The sequence below is a fragment of the Formica exsecta genome, unplaced genomic scaffold (genome assembly GCF_003651465.1).
Source record: "Formica exsecta isolate Colony F162 unplaced genomic scaffold, ASM365146v1 scaffold175, whole genome shotgun sequence".
NCBI lineage: Eukaryota > Metazoa > Arthropoda > Insecta > Hymenoptera > Formicidae > Formica > Formica exsecta.
This window is the reverse complement of record NW_021849067.1, coordinates 487,779-500,503: the sequence shown is the minus strand read 5'-3', so window position 1 is coordinate 500,503 and position 12,725 is coordinate 487,779. Positions and strand designations below refer to the sequence as shown.

At 34.8% G+C, this 12,725-nt stretch overlaps 3 protein-coding genes across 5 annotated transcripts in view; 2 read left to right on the top strand and 1 right to left on the bottom strand.

The window, feature by feature from the left end:
• LOC115233411 (U6 snRNA-associated Sm-like protein LSm4) overlaps positions 1 to 2,370 on the top strand; it is a 9,143-nt gene extending 6,773 nt beyond the window's left edge. The window contains exons 2-5 of the mRNA XM_029803806.1: positions 1,231 to 1,272; positions 1,368 to 1,466; positions 1,679 to 1,856; positions 1,991 to 2,370. Coding sequence (XP_029659666.1) covers positions 1,231 to 1,272; positions 1,368 to 1,466; positions 1,679 to 1,856; positions 1,991 to 2,088 — 417 coding nt within the window. The 3' untranslated portion in view covers positions 2,089 to 2,370. The remainder of the gene's footprint in view (positions 1 to 1,230; positions 1,273 to 1,367; positions 1,467 to 1,678; positions 1,857 to 1,990) is intronic.
• A 746-nt stretch (positions 2,371 to 3,116) lies between these two features.
• LOC115233410 (COMM domain-containing protein 3) lies at positions 3,117 to 4,633 on the top strand. 2 transcript variants are annotated; one of them, XM_029803804.1, is made up of 4 exons: positions 3,117 to 3,352; positions 3,512 to 3,854; positions 3,944 to 4,215; positions 4,337 to 4,633. In XM_029803804.1, exons 2-4 carry the CDS (start codon positions 3,704 to 3,706, stop codon positions 4,505 to 4,507), a joined length of 594 nt encoding a protein of 197 aa, XP_029659664.1. In that variant the 5' UTR covers positions 3,117 to 3,352; positions 3,512 to 3,703; the 3' UTR covers positions 4,508 to 4,633. The 2 variants fall into 2 exon arrangements, with proteins under 2 accessions (XP_029659664.1, XP_029659665.1); XM_029803805.1 differs by having other exon boundaries at positions 3,178 to 3,316.
• Positions 4,634 to 6,318: 1,685 nt separating this feature from the next.
• The window catches only part of LOC115233408 (serine-rich adhesin for platelets-like), a 7,287-nt gene continuing 880 nt past the window's right edge, over positions 6,319 to 12,725 (bottom strand). Inside the window, exons 2-5 of one of the 2 annotated variants that reach the window (XM_029803797.1) lie at positions 12,015 to 12,136; positions 11,759 to 11,911; positions 11,287 to 11,666; positions 6,319 to 11,192 (exon numbers count right to left, since the gene is read on the bottom strand). In XM_029803797.1, coding sequence (XP_029659657.1) covers positions 7,374 to 11,192; positions 11,287 to 11,666; positions 11,759 to 11,911; positions 12,015 to 12,135 — 4,473 coding nt within the window. In that variant the 5' untranslated portion in view covers position 12,136 and the 3' untranslated portion in view covers positions 6,319 to 7,373. Of the gene's footprint in view, positions 11,193 to 11,286; positions 11,667 to 11,758; positions 11,912 to 12,009; positions 12,137 to 12,725 lie in introns of those variants that run through there. The other variant, XM_029803799.1, reaches the window with a different exon arrangement.

The following is a 12,725-nucleotide window of genomic DNA, read 5'->3' as shown; positions in this document are numbered from 1 at the left end:
AATAAATATTTATCTTTTAACTATCTAATGATTCTCAAACTTTTGACAAGCAAATTATATATTATATAAAATACACATATACACAAAATACATACACATATATATATATGTATACACGCACAGAATAAAGGTGTTTAAACGTTACATATATCCCAACTTGAAAAATAGAAATTTATAGGCTCTCAAAACAAGTAAGAAAATTCGTTTAGAGAGATATGTTCGCAAATGCCTTGCTCAAGAGATACTGAAACTAATATATTATATCGAGACTATCATATTATGAATATTTTGAATACAGAATTTTATGAAATCATTCTTAAGTTGTAATAAATAAGTTAACAGAATATACATATTTTATTATCGAAAAATATAAAAATTTTAAAATAATTATAAATTTTATTTAAAACGCGGACCTTAAACAAAATGATAAGTCTGGCGGCGCATATATTTTATATAGAGAAGAGTATAATCTTGTAATTTATATCATTTATTTAAATAAATGGTGTTTATAAATATTTTTACTGAGTGTTACTATATTTTTATAACTTATTAAAGGAAAATATCAATCTTTTCTTCTTTTCTAATTCATTCGCTGAGAATCAAAATCTTGTAATAAAAGGTACTATACAATTTGCAAAATTTTCTACTTAGTACATGCAACCGACTAACTGTAAAGTTTCTCAACTGACAGTGACATAGCGTTTAAACGTTTAAACGCGTATAGCAATCGGTGTTTAGAGTAATTAACACGATTGACCAATCAGAATTCTGTGTCCAATCGAACTGTTCGTTTTGCTGTTTTTTCTCTCTTCGATGCCCGAATATATATCTTGGGTCTGTTCTTTACAACTGAACTGGCTGCATTAGTTCAGAGTTTATCATTTTCCTTCCAATGTGAATAGAAAAAGAAGATAAAATGAAATCTCTGAACTCCTAATTCCTAAGTCCATGCGTGAACCGTTGTGAGCCCGACATGGCGGCTATAATATAATCAACCAATCAGGAAGTCGGAACAAGATCGCGCCTCTCTGATATTCTAGGTCCCTAGGCCTCTAGTTTAGTGCTATTTTCAAATTGATGCATAACCTTTATCAAAGTGTTTATCTGTATACAAGAGTGCATTTAATTATATATCGTTTTCACAAATACAATGGTATGTTTATTATTTTCATGCAAACTAAAAAGAATAATATTTTGATCTTCGTAATATGTATGTTTTATTTTTTTCAGTTACCTTTGACTTTGTTGAAGACGGCGCAAAATCATCCCATGGTAAATATTCTGGATTTTCACACATCTCTCGAAAAAACTATATATTTATTTAAATCTTAATATATACCACAATCAAATTAAATTTTTTGTTGCAGCTGGTAGAGCTGAAAAATGGAGAAACATACAATGGTCATTTAGTTAGTTGCGACAATTGGATGAACATAAATCTCAGAGAAGTTATATGTACATCAAGGGTACAAACATTTTACATACATCTGTAGTTTTATAATATATGTAGTTTTTATAATGTAGTAATTTATATATACTGAGAGATGAGATGTTAAATAACTGAAAGAAGTAAAATGTGTTATAAGTAATTTAGAAATGCGTCAAATTGGTTGTAACTCAAAAGTCTTAGAATTTCATTTGTATATTTCACTATATTAATATTTGATCATTGTATTAGGATGGTGACAAGTTTTGGAGGATGCCCGAATGCTATATAAGAGGCAGCACGATAAAGTATTTGAGAATTCCTGATGAAGTAATTGATATGGTAAAGGAAGATATACAAATGAAATCGAGGGGACGTGGTGAAATGAAAGGTCGGGGCCAGACTCAAAGAGGACGTGGCAGTGGTAGAGGTAATATATATGTTGCAGTCAATTTTATAAATTTATGAATTTATATATATATATATATTATATATATATCTTCTAAAAAGGACAATATGCAATCTAAACATTTCTATATCATTGTTGCATATTATATTTTACAGGTACCTTTGGCAGAGGAGGAAGAGGTCCAGCACCATTAAGCCGTGGGGGTGGCACACAAATTGGGAATAAATCACAAAATAAACCAAGACCTAAATGAAACTAAATATATTATCTATATTCTATTACAATTGAATCACTATGAATACCTCGATGTCGTTGATATTTTTTACAAAAGATTCTTGTTATCTAATTTTTTGTCTTATATTTTGTATGTACAAATTTGGTACAACAGATGAATTTATGTAATGAAATCATAAAAAATAAGTACATGATGTATTCATAGTAATAATATTGATCTTAATCTTACATTTGTATGCTAAAATGAGCTGTAAACTAGATTTATTTATATATTGCATATATAAAGAGTCATAATATCAAACTTCATCTTGTTTGTCAATATGAGAAAGATGTATATATCTTTGTCATTGAGCCTTTACTTGACTAACACTGTTAGTTTATATATATGATGTATACATTTTTCTTACTGTTTTGACCATCCTGTATCATTTGTCCCAAATGATTAACAACATGCTTACAGTGTGTCGAGTAATTAATACAAAACAAATGTTCTTTTATAAGGGAATTTTTTTTTTTTTTTATATATGATATCGTAAATTTAGTTTGCATTGAGAGATTTACATCTACAGAATGCAAAAGTACAATGTATATTAAAACTTATTCTAAATTTTAACTTAAAGGTTTGGGCTTTAACCCACAGTTTGATTTTTTCTAATGACAGGATCGTATTATACGGATTTGTCGTTATATTAAAACCTGGATTATCTTGAAAATATCGATTTTTATTTAGTGCTTCAGCAATTATATTATAGTTTGGCTTTAATCTTCGGTTTTCACCTGGTTTACTTTGCGAATCTCTGATGAGTACAAAATCGTCTTTCTTATACTTTGAGGGTTTTTATGTTTAAGGTCGTAAATGAGTTTATTATAATTTCGGAGCTGCTGTGCAACTTGTAACGTTACATCCCACTGTTCTTCTCTTTCTTTAAACACATCCTATGTGTTTTTTTCTGTTTCAACAAGCGTTATGGCTCCTGCACACAGGACGCGGCAACGCTTGGCGCGCGGGAAAAGGCGATACGGTAACCAATCAATCTTTCACTCCTATGGAAAAATCGTATATGATTGGCTACCGTGTCGCTTTTTGTCGCGAGGCAAGCGTTTCCGCGTTCTGTGTGCAGTGTGCAGAAGCCATTACCTCGTCCTATGTCGGGAACTATACATATACATATACACATATGTGATTTTGACAATTAGCAGACAGTTACTATTGCTGCGTAATTCATCGATACATGCAAAGAAATTTGGTAAATCTTTTACATTTCAGACAAATATGAGACATGGTTTGTAAAATGGCATACTATATATATTCTTATAATGGATTAATTGACGTACCTTATAACCTTAGTTAACGTGTACACATAATTTTTATTTGTGAAATTGAAAGATAGAAGATTCTTTAAAAGAAAGAAAATTCTTATTTCTACTTTTGTCTGTTTTAGGCAAAAATCAGAACGAAACAACTTATCACTAATCCGGCGATAGTCTCACAAGATCAAGGTGATTTCGCAAAAACTTGATCCAAGTTATTACTAAAGCACAAGTGCATAAATTGGTTCATTGTTTTCTGTTGATGATGCTAGTGTGATAGTTATTCGCAATACAGATATTTTTACTTATCTCGAATGTAATTGATGCTACATTATGCTGAAATGGAATTGGCTAAGGAAGTAATCGATGGCCTAGCAAACATTCAAAATAGCAACATTTTATCCGAAGAAACATTTCTACAATTATTAGATGTTATAATATCTTACATCTGTAAGAATATTAGCGATGGAAAAAGTAAATATAAATTTAACTCGATTTGTCTCAAGAATGTAAAAATATTCAAGATACAATGTTCGCACAGTTATAGATACCTTTTATCCTAGGCATCGCTAGTATATATCCATCCAAATCAGATCTGGTGAAGGCTGCTGTTGCCAGTATATCTTGCCTTTTTATAGAGGCTGCTAGACACGATTATGATGAAGAAAGCTTAAAAATCTTTCTACATAACGAACATATTAATGGACAAAGAATTGAAAAGTTGTGTAGTACTTATATAAACAATAAACAAGATATTCAAACGCAGTTGGAGTTGACAGGAGACAGCATACCACATATAGTGGATGTGGATTGGCGTTTACATCATTGCGTTAAGGTAAGTTCTTTAATAACTTTGCCAAATGTATTACTTTACATAGCACAGTTCCAACAATATATATGTTTTCTGCATAAGTTACATTAAATAAAGTGTATTCTGTGTGTGTTCTTGGATACAGATTAGCACTTGTTGTTCTACTGACATGCCAACTTATAATATTCGAATGAGTACAAGAAAGTATAATGAAATGAAATATGTAACATTTACATGCACCGTACAACAGCTACAAGAGTTAGTGTACAAGTTGAAGGATGCTGTAAGGCACATTGAAAAAATCTCTGGTATATAAACGTCTGTTGATTTACAATTTGGAAATACATTCTCCCATTGCTCAGATAGAGCAATGTGTACATACGTGAAGGATGTTTCATATTGAATAATAAACAGTTCTTATGTAGGGGTGCAGTCAATTATATTTTTGCATTATTAATGAAAAAAATATTTCCTAATCCATGTATATAGAATTACTATTGTATTACTTTTATACATTTATACGTATATATGTGCGTGTGCACACATATACACATACATAAAAAATGATTAAAAATACAGTAATCCTGCAGCCCAATATATTTAAAAATTTCTATTTTTGTTAGACAAAAAAATACTATATGATTATATCCTTACTAATATTAAATATAGAATTATATTAATAATTCTTTTTTCTCTATTATTATGCAATATTTTTTATATAACTATAATACACTATGTACAAATAAGACTTAGGATATCTTCTATCATGAGAAACTTTGACAATTCTCCAAACATTAAAGTTTTTTAGCAAAGTTTTTCTTTTGTTTATACTTTTCTCAATTTATGCTCTTTTACTTTTTTATCAATATTCGTGTAAACGGACGATGAAACGCACATATATATTATTAGAAATGAAGATATATGGATTAGGTAGAAAATTCAGAAAAATAAAACTTGAAAAGCAGAGCGCAATATTGAAATGGAGTGGAAAGAGAGAGAAAACGGCATAGAGAAAAATATTACAATTTACGATCAATAAATTTATGAGAGCATAATTGTGCTTCATTAAAATATGTTTTCTATATAAGACGAAGTAACGTAACGATCACAGTATTTAATCGTTAACTAATATTCTTTTTTTTCTCCTTCTGACATAATTAGCATATATATGTATTTTATAATTTTTATTGTTCCATATTAATTACTCGATATATATGATACGATAAGGCCTCGGACATTTCACTACCATCAGCAGTCTTCGAATATTTTCAAAATCACCCACAAAATAATTTTTCTTTTGATACCTTGTTTTTGTTAGATTTGTCCAAGAATTAAAAAACTCGAATTTAATCATATAAAATAAAGTAATGCTCATGATTACGAATACAATAATCGATAATATTCGCACTTTTATGAAAGTTTATATATATATATGTATATAAATTCGTACTATACACTTATACTTGTCTGATAAAAAGGGCAATATCTTTTTAAATCGTTAGTTGTCTTTTAGAACTATAATTAATATACAAATTAATATTCAATCTTGATTTTATTTTCATATACTATAATGTGAGTAATGTCAAATGTTGAATGTATTTTATGGAAAAGTACCATTAAAAAAAAATAATTAAAAGTAAAAATAATAGAATTTGTAAAATAAAGAATTTTTTTTTCAGAAATACTCCATATAATTCGCGAATAAAATTCTCTTTAATAAGGGTTATTTAAAAATATTCAATGCTGCAAACTATATAAATTTCATATCAATCTTACATGTTATAAAAATGTATAGTTTAGGTTTAGGTAACGTGATATTAATTTAATTAGTTCACCTATACCTACCTATACCTAACTTTTTTTTTTCATAAACATATGTATGTGCTCATTATATCGTGGATATCCTCTTCTACCACGAATCATCGTGTCTTTTCATAATTATGTTATACACAAAAAAGTGACTGTGATACTTTTAGTTACTTAATGCTAACGAATAACTTGAATCCCCATTTAAAAATTTCTTGCATCCAATATGCAAGAACGGATATTATATGCTATTAAGATGTGACAACGCGACATTATACACTATGACATTAACAAATCAACAGCAAGCATGTGCGCACTGAGACACAAATCATGTAGTTGATTTAAATATATAACTTTAATAGGGCAAATCTTTTTTTTTTTTCAAGGTCACTGTTTCCGCAATTTGTATCGATATCCGCGAAAAATGTATGATCCAAAATATTGCAACGCATGATATAATGTATAACGAAACAAGATAAATATCTGACACTGTTCCACTTGAAACGTATTACTTTGTTTTTTACTATTGTCATGTATGTTATTCATTATCAATTCCATTTTTCGTAAATTTCTTAATTTTAGTACCAAAATACGATTATTGTTCTGATATTAAAATTAAATTTATAAAAGGTGGAATTAATGTTTTGTTTTTGAGAGGCTCAAATATTACAGATTATTAGAAATTGTAATAGTCATCAAATTTTTGCTAAACAGAGAAATCTCCAGAGGAATCATAATTGAAGAGATATATGATAAAAGTGGAACACGTCGTATACATTTCCATACATATGTATGTATAACAACAGGGGAAAGGGAGGAGGGGGGGAGTGACTCGTTAACGGTTAATATCAGTATTAGATACGCGCATAGAAATTCAGACGGCCTCGCAATTAACATATGCTTATAAAATAACGTACTCAACGTAATGATATATATAATAACTCATTTATAATAGAAAATAATTAGATCTTTCGCGATTGCTATTTACAGAAATGTACAGATTCCTAACACGCCATGAAACATTTTCAACAATGATCGCTCTTCTCACTCCTTACACGATACGCATACTGTAAAAATTCATCGCCTATAGCATTGTTAACCAGCATATCTCTGTGATTTTTTTCCGCTATGCGCGGATGACACAAGGGGAGCGCAAAAGGATCTTTAAACGTACAAGTATATACGGGATATACTCGATCGTACGACGTTAGAATTACTGGCAGTAAATATAATATGGGCCGTGTATATAAGCCTATACAGGATTAAATTATTATATTTAAAGCCAGATTGTATGCCGGATTAAATGCAGCTCTGTCATCGACGCGCGATTCGTATGATTAGTTTAATCAGTTTAATCCTCACGTTTTGCGGTGATCTCACGTTTCCGCTTTATTTCTTTGCACTTCGGACTTTTTACCCTGTATCTGCTCGCCGCTCTTGTCGTTCTTAGACTCGTTCGCCGACGAGGAGTCACTGATATTATTATCTTGAGCGTTACTATTCGGAATGCTATTCCGTTCTCTGGACGAGGATCGTTCGACTTGGCAATCTCGTTCGGTCGTCTCCGTCATTGGTGTCGTCACTTCGTCGCTATTAGCTTCCTTGGGATTCTTACTTGCAAATTGATCCGTTGTAACGTCACCGTTGACTCTAGCCGCCTGATTCTTCTCCTTCTTGTCAGGAGACGGGCCCATGGCGTTGTCAACGATCTCGGCGCTACATCTCGCCTCCGTAGGCTTCGCCTTAGAACTTTCCTCTTTAGGACCGCGCGCCATCTCCTGCGTTGTCTTTTGCGCCGGATCCGCGTTTTTACAGTGCTTTCGTTCGCCGGTGCTGCTCGGCGAGTTCGAATTTCCGGGTATCTCCGCACTCGATGCGGAATTGTGCGACACCGCGGAAGAATTTTGCTTGGCGGTCTGCGTCTCGATTGTATCGGCGTTGCTTGTATCCGTCGCGGACGATGTCTTGACAACGACGACGTTGGAGGTTGGACCTAAACTGCCACCGGTCTTGGATAGATTAAACGCGTTGAGCTCTCGTTGCAATGATGGTACCGGTATCGGCACCGGCACGTTCTTGGAAAGAAGTAACGCGACATTATCTGCCACCGTTGACGTGATCGGCGACTGCGATTCCACTTTTCCCAGATTGAACGATGTGCACGAAATCGAACTCGGCGACGAGGCCTTGGGCGACTTCGGCGAAGACGAATGCGTGCTGGGCGGTATTCGTTGTACCGCCGGCGGTTGACTGGATACCGGTGAGTAACTACTGGTGGTCTGCGGTATGTAGCTGGCTGATCGTTGATACAGCTTATTGATCGAAGGCGGTAGACTGCTGTGGAAGGCACTGGGAGGCGGAATACCGATGGGCGAGCGTATCAAGGGATTCGGGAATCGGCTGGCGTCTGGAAACGGAGGTGGGAAATGAGAAAATATGATCCGTGGATTTGTGTTCGGCGTAGGAGACGGTATGAAAGGATTTGTCGACAGCATATTCACCGGCGAGTTTCTCGGCGATATCGGGGAACCGGTGCTTCGACATATGTCCCGCGGATACGGTGTATTTTGATAACTTCGAGCATTCGGCGAATAAGGCGGCGGCGAAACGATCGGCGAATTGATCGTGGAAACGATAGGCGACAAGGTCTTGGGATCGATCTTCATCATATTGAGGGTGGCGTTCTTCGTATTAGCAACTGCCGATTGCTCCTTCTCCTTCGCGTCGTTCGTGACTCCGTACATGGGCTTCACGCCCGATGCCGGATTACCCAGATATCGTGGCACGTTCCTCATCTTGAAGATTTTGGCCGGTTTAGACGGGATCTGCTTACTCGTGCCCTCGGACGCGGACGTGGTCTGGGTTTGATTCTGCATCTCCTTCGCTTGGTTTTTCACGGCCACGTAATTATTTTTTGACAACGTTGGATTCCAGGACTTGGGCGGGTCGCGTAACGTCTTATATCCGATCGGTTGGCTCTGCTTCTTGAGAGAGGACATTCTCTGGGTCATCTGGGGTGATGATGTCGGTGCCAATGATGTTACTGTCGATGATACCGCCAATGATACCGCCAGAGCGCCCGCGGACACGGGCTTGGCATTCTTATTCTCCATCGTTGTCGCGTTGCTACTCGGATTGTATACTGGTACATTAGGTATGTTCGGTATATGTTTAATCGTCGTGTCCGAATTGGATAGCGACGACGAGGGACTCTTCTTCGTGCCGATTTTAAGCAGATCCGGTACGTCCGATTTATTGCGCGCCTGTTCCACTCTGTTCTTCTCCTTCGAGTTTTCTCCTATTTTCGCACAGATATCGTTGATCTTAGAACCGATTGTACCGATGGAACCAATTTTCGCACAAATCTCATTTAAATTGGTACCCTTGGCAGTCGCCTCCTGCTTGCGCATAGACGCTTGCTTCATAAAGGATATAGGGATTGCGTCTGGACATGGTGGTACCGAACATACAGACGTCGGTTTCGACGCCGTCACCGTAATCGTTGCCGTTGACGTGGCCGTCACGGTACTTATACCTTGGGTCGTGTTACCGCAATTACTCTTCAAAGGCATAGATACAGAGTATATGCTCATTGAAGGTGTTTGTACGTTAAACTGAGTCGGCATAAGAGATGCTTGACTATTCGATGTTGAACAAGCGACAACTGGTGATGTTCCCAATGCTTTTTGAAGCGTCGTACAGCTACCCGCCACGCTGGAATTCTTGAACGTCGGTTTTACAGCAGCCGAGTTAATTACTATATCATGGAGAGTATAAGGAAACGTTGTTGATGATGTTGTCTGACTGACAGTGGACGTAGAAGAATTCGGTACAATCGTGAATACAATATTTTCATTTGTCGTGGCTGTATTATTATTATTATTGTTACTCGATGTGACTTGTAATCTCTGATTTACTGTACTGGTGACGTGGTTACTACTTGTTCTTGGGACAGATTCCATTGATGCTTGTACAGGCGAATTCGCCGTTTTCTGTTCCAGCAAATTCAATGCCTGCTGCACATCGATATTCGTATTCTGATTATCTTTCTCATAGAGAGTTTCCTGTCTACCAGAACCGGTATCCGTCGCAGAGGAAGAATTCCGAGACGCTATCGCGGATACGACCGATTTTTGCGGAGAGATCGCCGTAGAACATGAGACTGATATTTTAGCCGTTGTATTTCCGCAACTCGTTCGCGTCTTTGTATCAGAAAGTTTTGTACTCTCGGTAGATGATCTTACGTCGGATTTCTTCGTACCCTGCTGAAGAATCGCGCGTTTTTCCTTTGGTGCTTTCTTGGAATAAGTGTTATTGACTTGGCCCATTTTCGGTTGAAACTGCAGTTTTACGCTTAACGCGTCGATTTTCGACCCGGCATTCCCCGTTTTCGCTTCTACGCTTGTGTTCTTTACGCATTCCTTCGGAGTTTCAGCCTTGAAATCTGTACTATTGTTATTATTATTTATCGATAATTTTTTCGTCCCATCGGTATTTTCAACAATATTTGCGCTCTCTTCCGCCAATTGCGTTACTGATTGATTAATAGTTTTCTGCCCTGGTTTATCTTCGACATTAGCGTTTTGATTGCGGCCTTTTACTTCACGCGCGTCTTGTTGTAACTTTGGTGGAACGGTGCGATTTCCCGTTTCATTTCCCTGTTTCGCGGTATTCCCATTGTGTTGAGTACTTGGCGACGTGCAATTCTTAATCGATGAATTCTCTGTTGTCGATCTTGTTATAATCTTAACGTCACTCGTAGCGAGAAATGCATTACTCGAGTTGGGAAATATTGGATTTTTCGTTATTTGCGTGTCGATGGCCACAGTAGATTGCATTATTTCTACCGAAGATGAGTTAGACACATCGCAATTTTCTATCAATGAATCTGTTTTGTTCACTTCTACAATGGAAGTGATAGTTTGTTCCGAAGATTTTTCATCTTGCAAATTCTCGATCCCCCCATCTCTTTTGTGTACTGTACTTGATATATCAGTTATACTCATCACACCAGTTTCCGATATTTTCAATTGCACCTCTTTCCACTCGCGTTTCACCGATTTCTCATCTTTTAACTCTATAGAATCAATACCAGCATCTTTTAAAGATTTTTTGTAATTTGCATTGTCTTCCGACAATTTCATACGTTTTAAAGATGATTCAAATATCCTATAGCTTAAATGTAGTGGAACTTTCTGTAATGCAATAGATATGCTGTGTTACTATGTGTAAATATATTTACATATGTGCACATTGAATTAAATATTAAATCAATTAAACAACACTTACCCGCCTCCAATGATAAATGTACATAATATCCATTAATGAATAACTACTGCATAACTGTTCCTCTTTGTACATAATATCCACTCTATTTGCATCACCAAGTCCATATTTGGCTCTTATTAATTTTTGTAAATGGAATATTGTAACTGCTGCTGGACACCGAAAGTATCGCCTTAAAATAGGTTTTTGCGTGCCATCCTTAATAGCATTCACTTCATTTAAATCCTTTGTATGAGGATTAAAGTATTCCAAGGACAAGCTAAGAGATTCATCTGGGGAATATATATGTGATTCTATAGGTTCTCCACGGGCTTCCGGAGACATCGTCTGACCACATATTTCTGGATGCTTCGCGTAAAATTCTCTTCGACATCGCATTTCATCTGAAAAAAATGTTTATACGTTAACTGTTAATGCATGTCATAATATGCAATAAAGAGGTAGATTTTTCTTTCTTGTTAAAGAAGAAGCATACTTTGGTAACATCCAGGTACCAGTTTATATACAATATCTTGTAATGTATGATCAGGTCGTATATTTAACAACGGCCTACTTTTGTGAACCTGTACTTCGCAGATTGGGCAATATTTGTTATTCTCCAAATATTTAACAATGCAACTTCTGCAAACTGTAAAGAAACATTTAAAATCTCAATCTTAAGTTAAGGTATTAGCTATTGTACAAATTAACATATGCAATGTTATATATAACATTGCAGAGAAATACCATACATGAGTGTAAACATTCTATAATGGTAGTGGCATCGATAAAATATCCACCACACAATTTGCATGTCAATTGCTCATTAAGCTTGGCCAACCGCACTCGATGTCCACCACTTTGCCCTGACATTCTACAATGCAATAGACAAAAAATATATATATACATATCCCATCTTTCTATAGTAATTTAATAGGTTACTATATAATTCAGATATTATATATTGATTATAATATATTATAATTGATACAGTTTAACTACATAATAATACAAAATATTCAATCCAATGCACATTATGCATAATTTATTCAAGTATGTATAACCAAAAGAATACAGTGTAAAGTATTGACAATTTGGGACCATTGTCATAAGCTAATAAAGTTTAAGTAACATCTTTTCAACAATCTGTATATCAAGAGATAAAGCACAAGTACACAAATTTATTCTGTACATATGCAAAAATATAATTTATTTATTCATTATCAAATTAAATTTTATAGTTCCTAATTTAACAATTAGGACTATGTAAATCAATATTATAATTTTATTGCAAAAAATATAATAGCACATGAGTAATCTGTCTATCTAGTGGCACGAGACATAATCGTGTCTCTTGATTGGTGTAAGTAAACTAAAAAATAGTGTGACAGCTGCCTAAGGCAAATAGCAAAACTAGATTAGAGCAAACATAAAGCAGCTACAAATATATATATATATATATA

Bases quoted from the DNA above. Each gene is read 5' to 3' on its own strand.
- LOC115233410 (XM_029803804.1), top strand. From the start codon at position 3,704: ATGCTACATTATGCTGAAATGGAATTGGCTAAGGAAGTAATCGATGGC. The intron at 3,855-3,943 runs GTAAATATAAAT...CTTTTATCCTAG, and splicing joins GAATATTAGCGATGGAAAAA to GCATCGCTAGTATATATCCA. The intron at 4,216-4,336 runs GTAAGTTCTTTA...TCTTGGATACAG, and splicing joins GTTTACATCATTGCGTTAAG to ATTAGCACTTGTTGTTCTAC.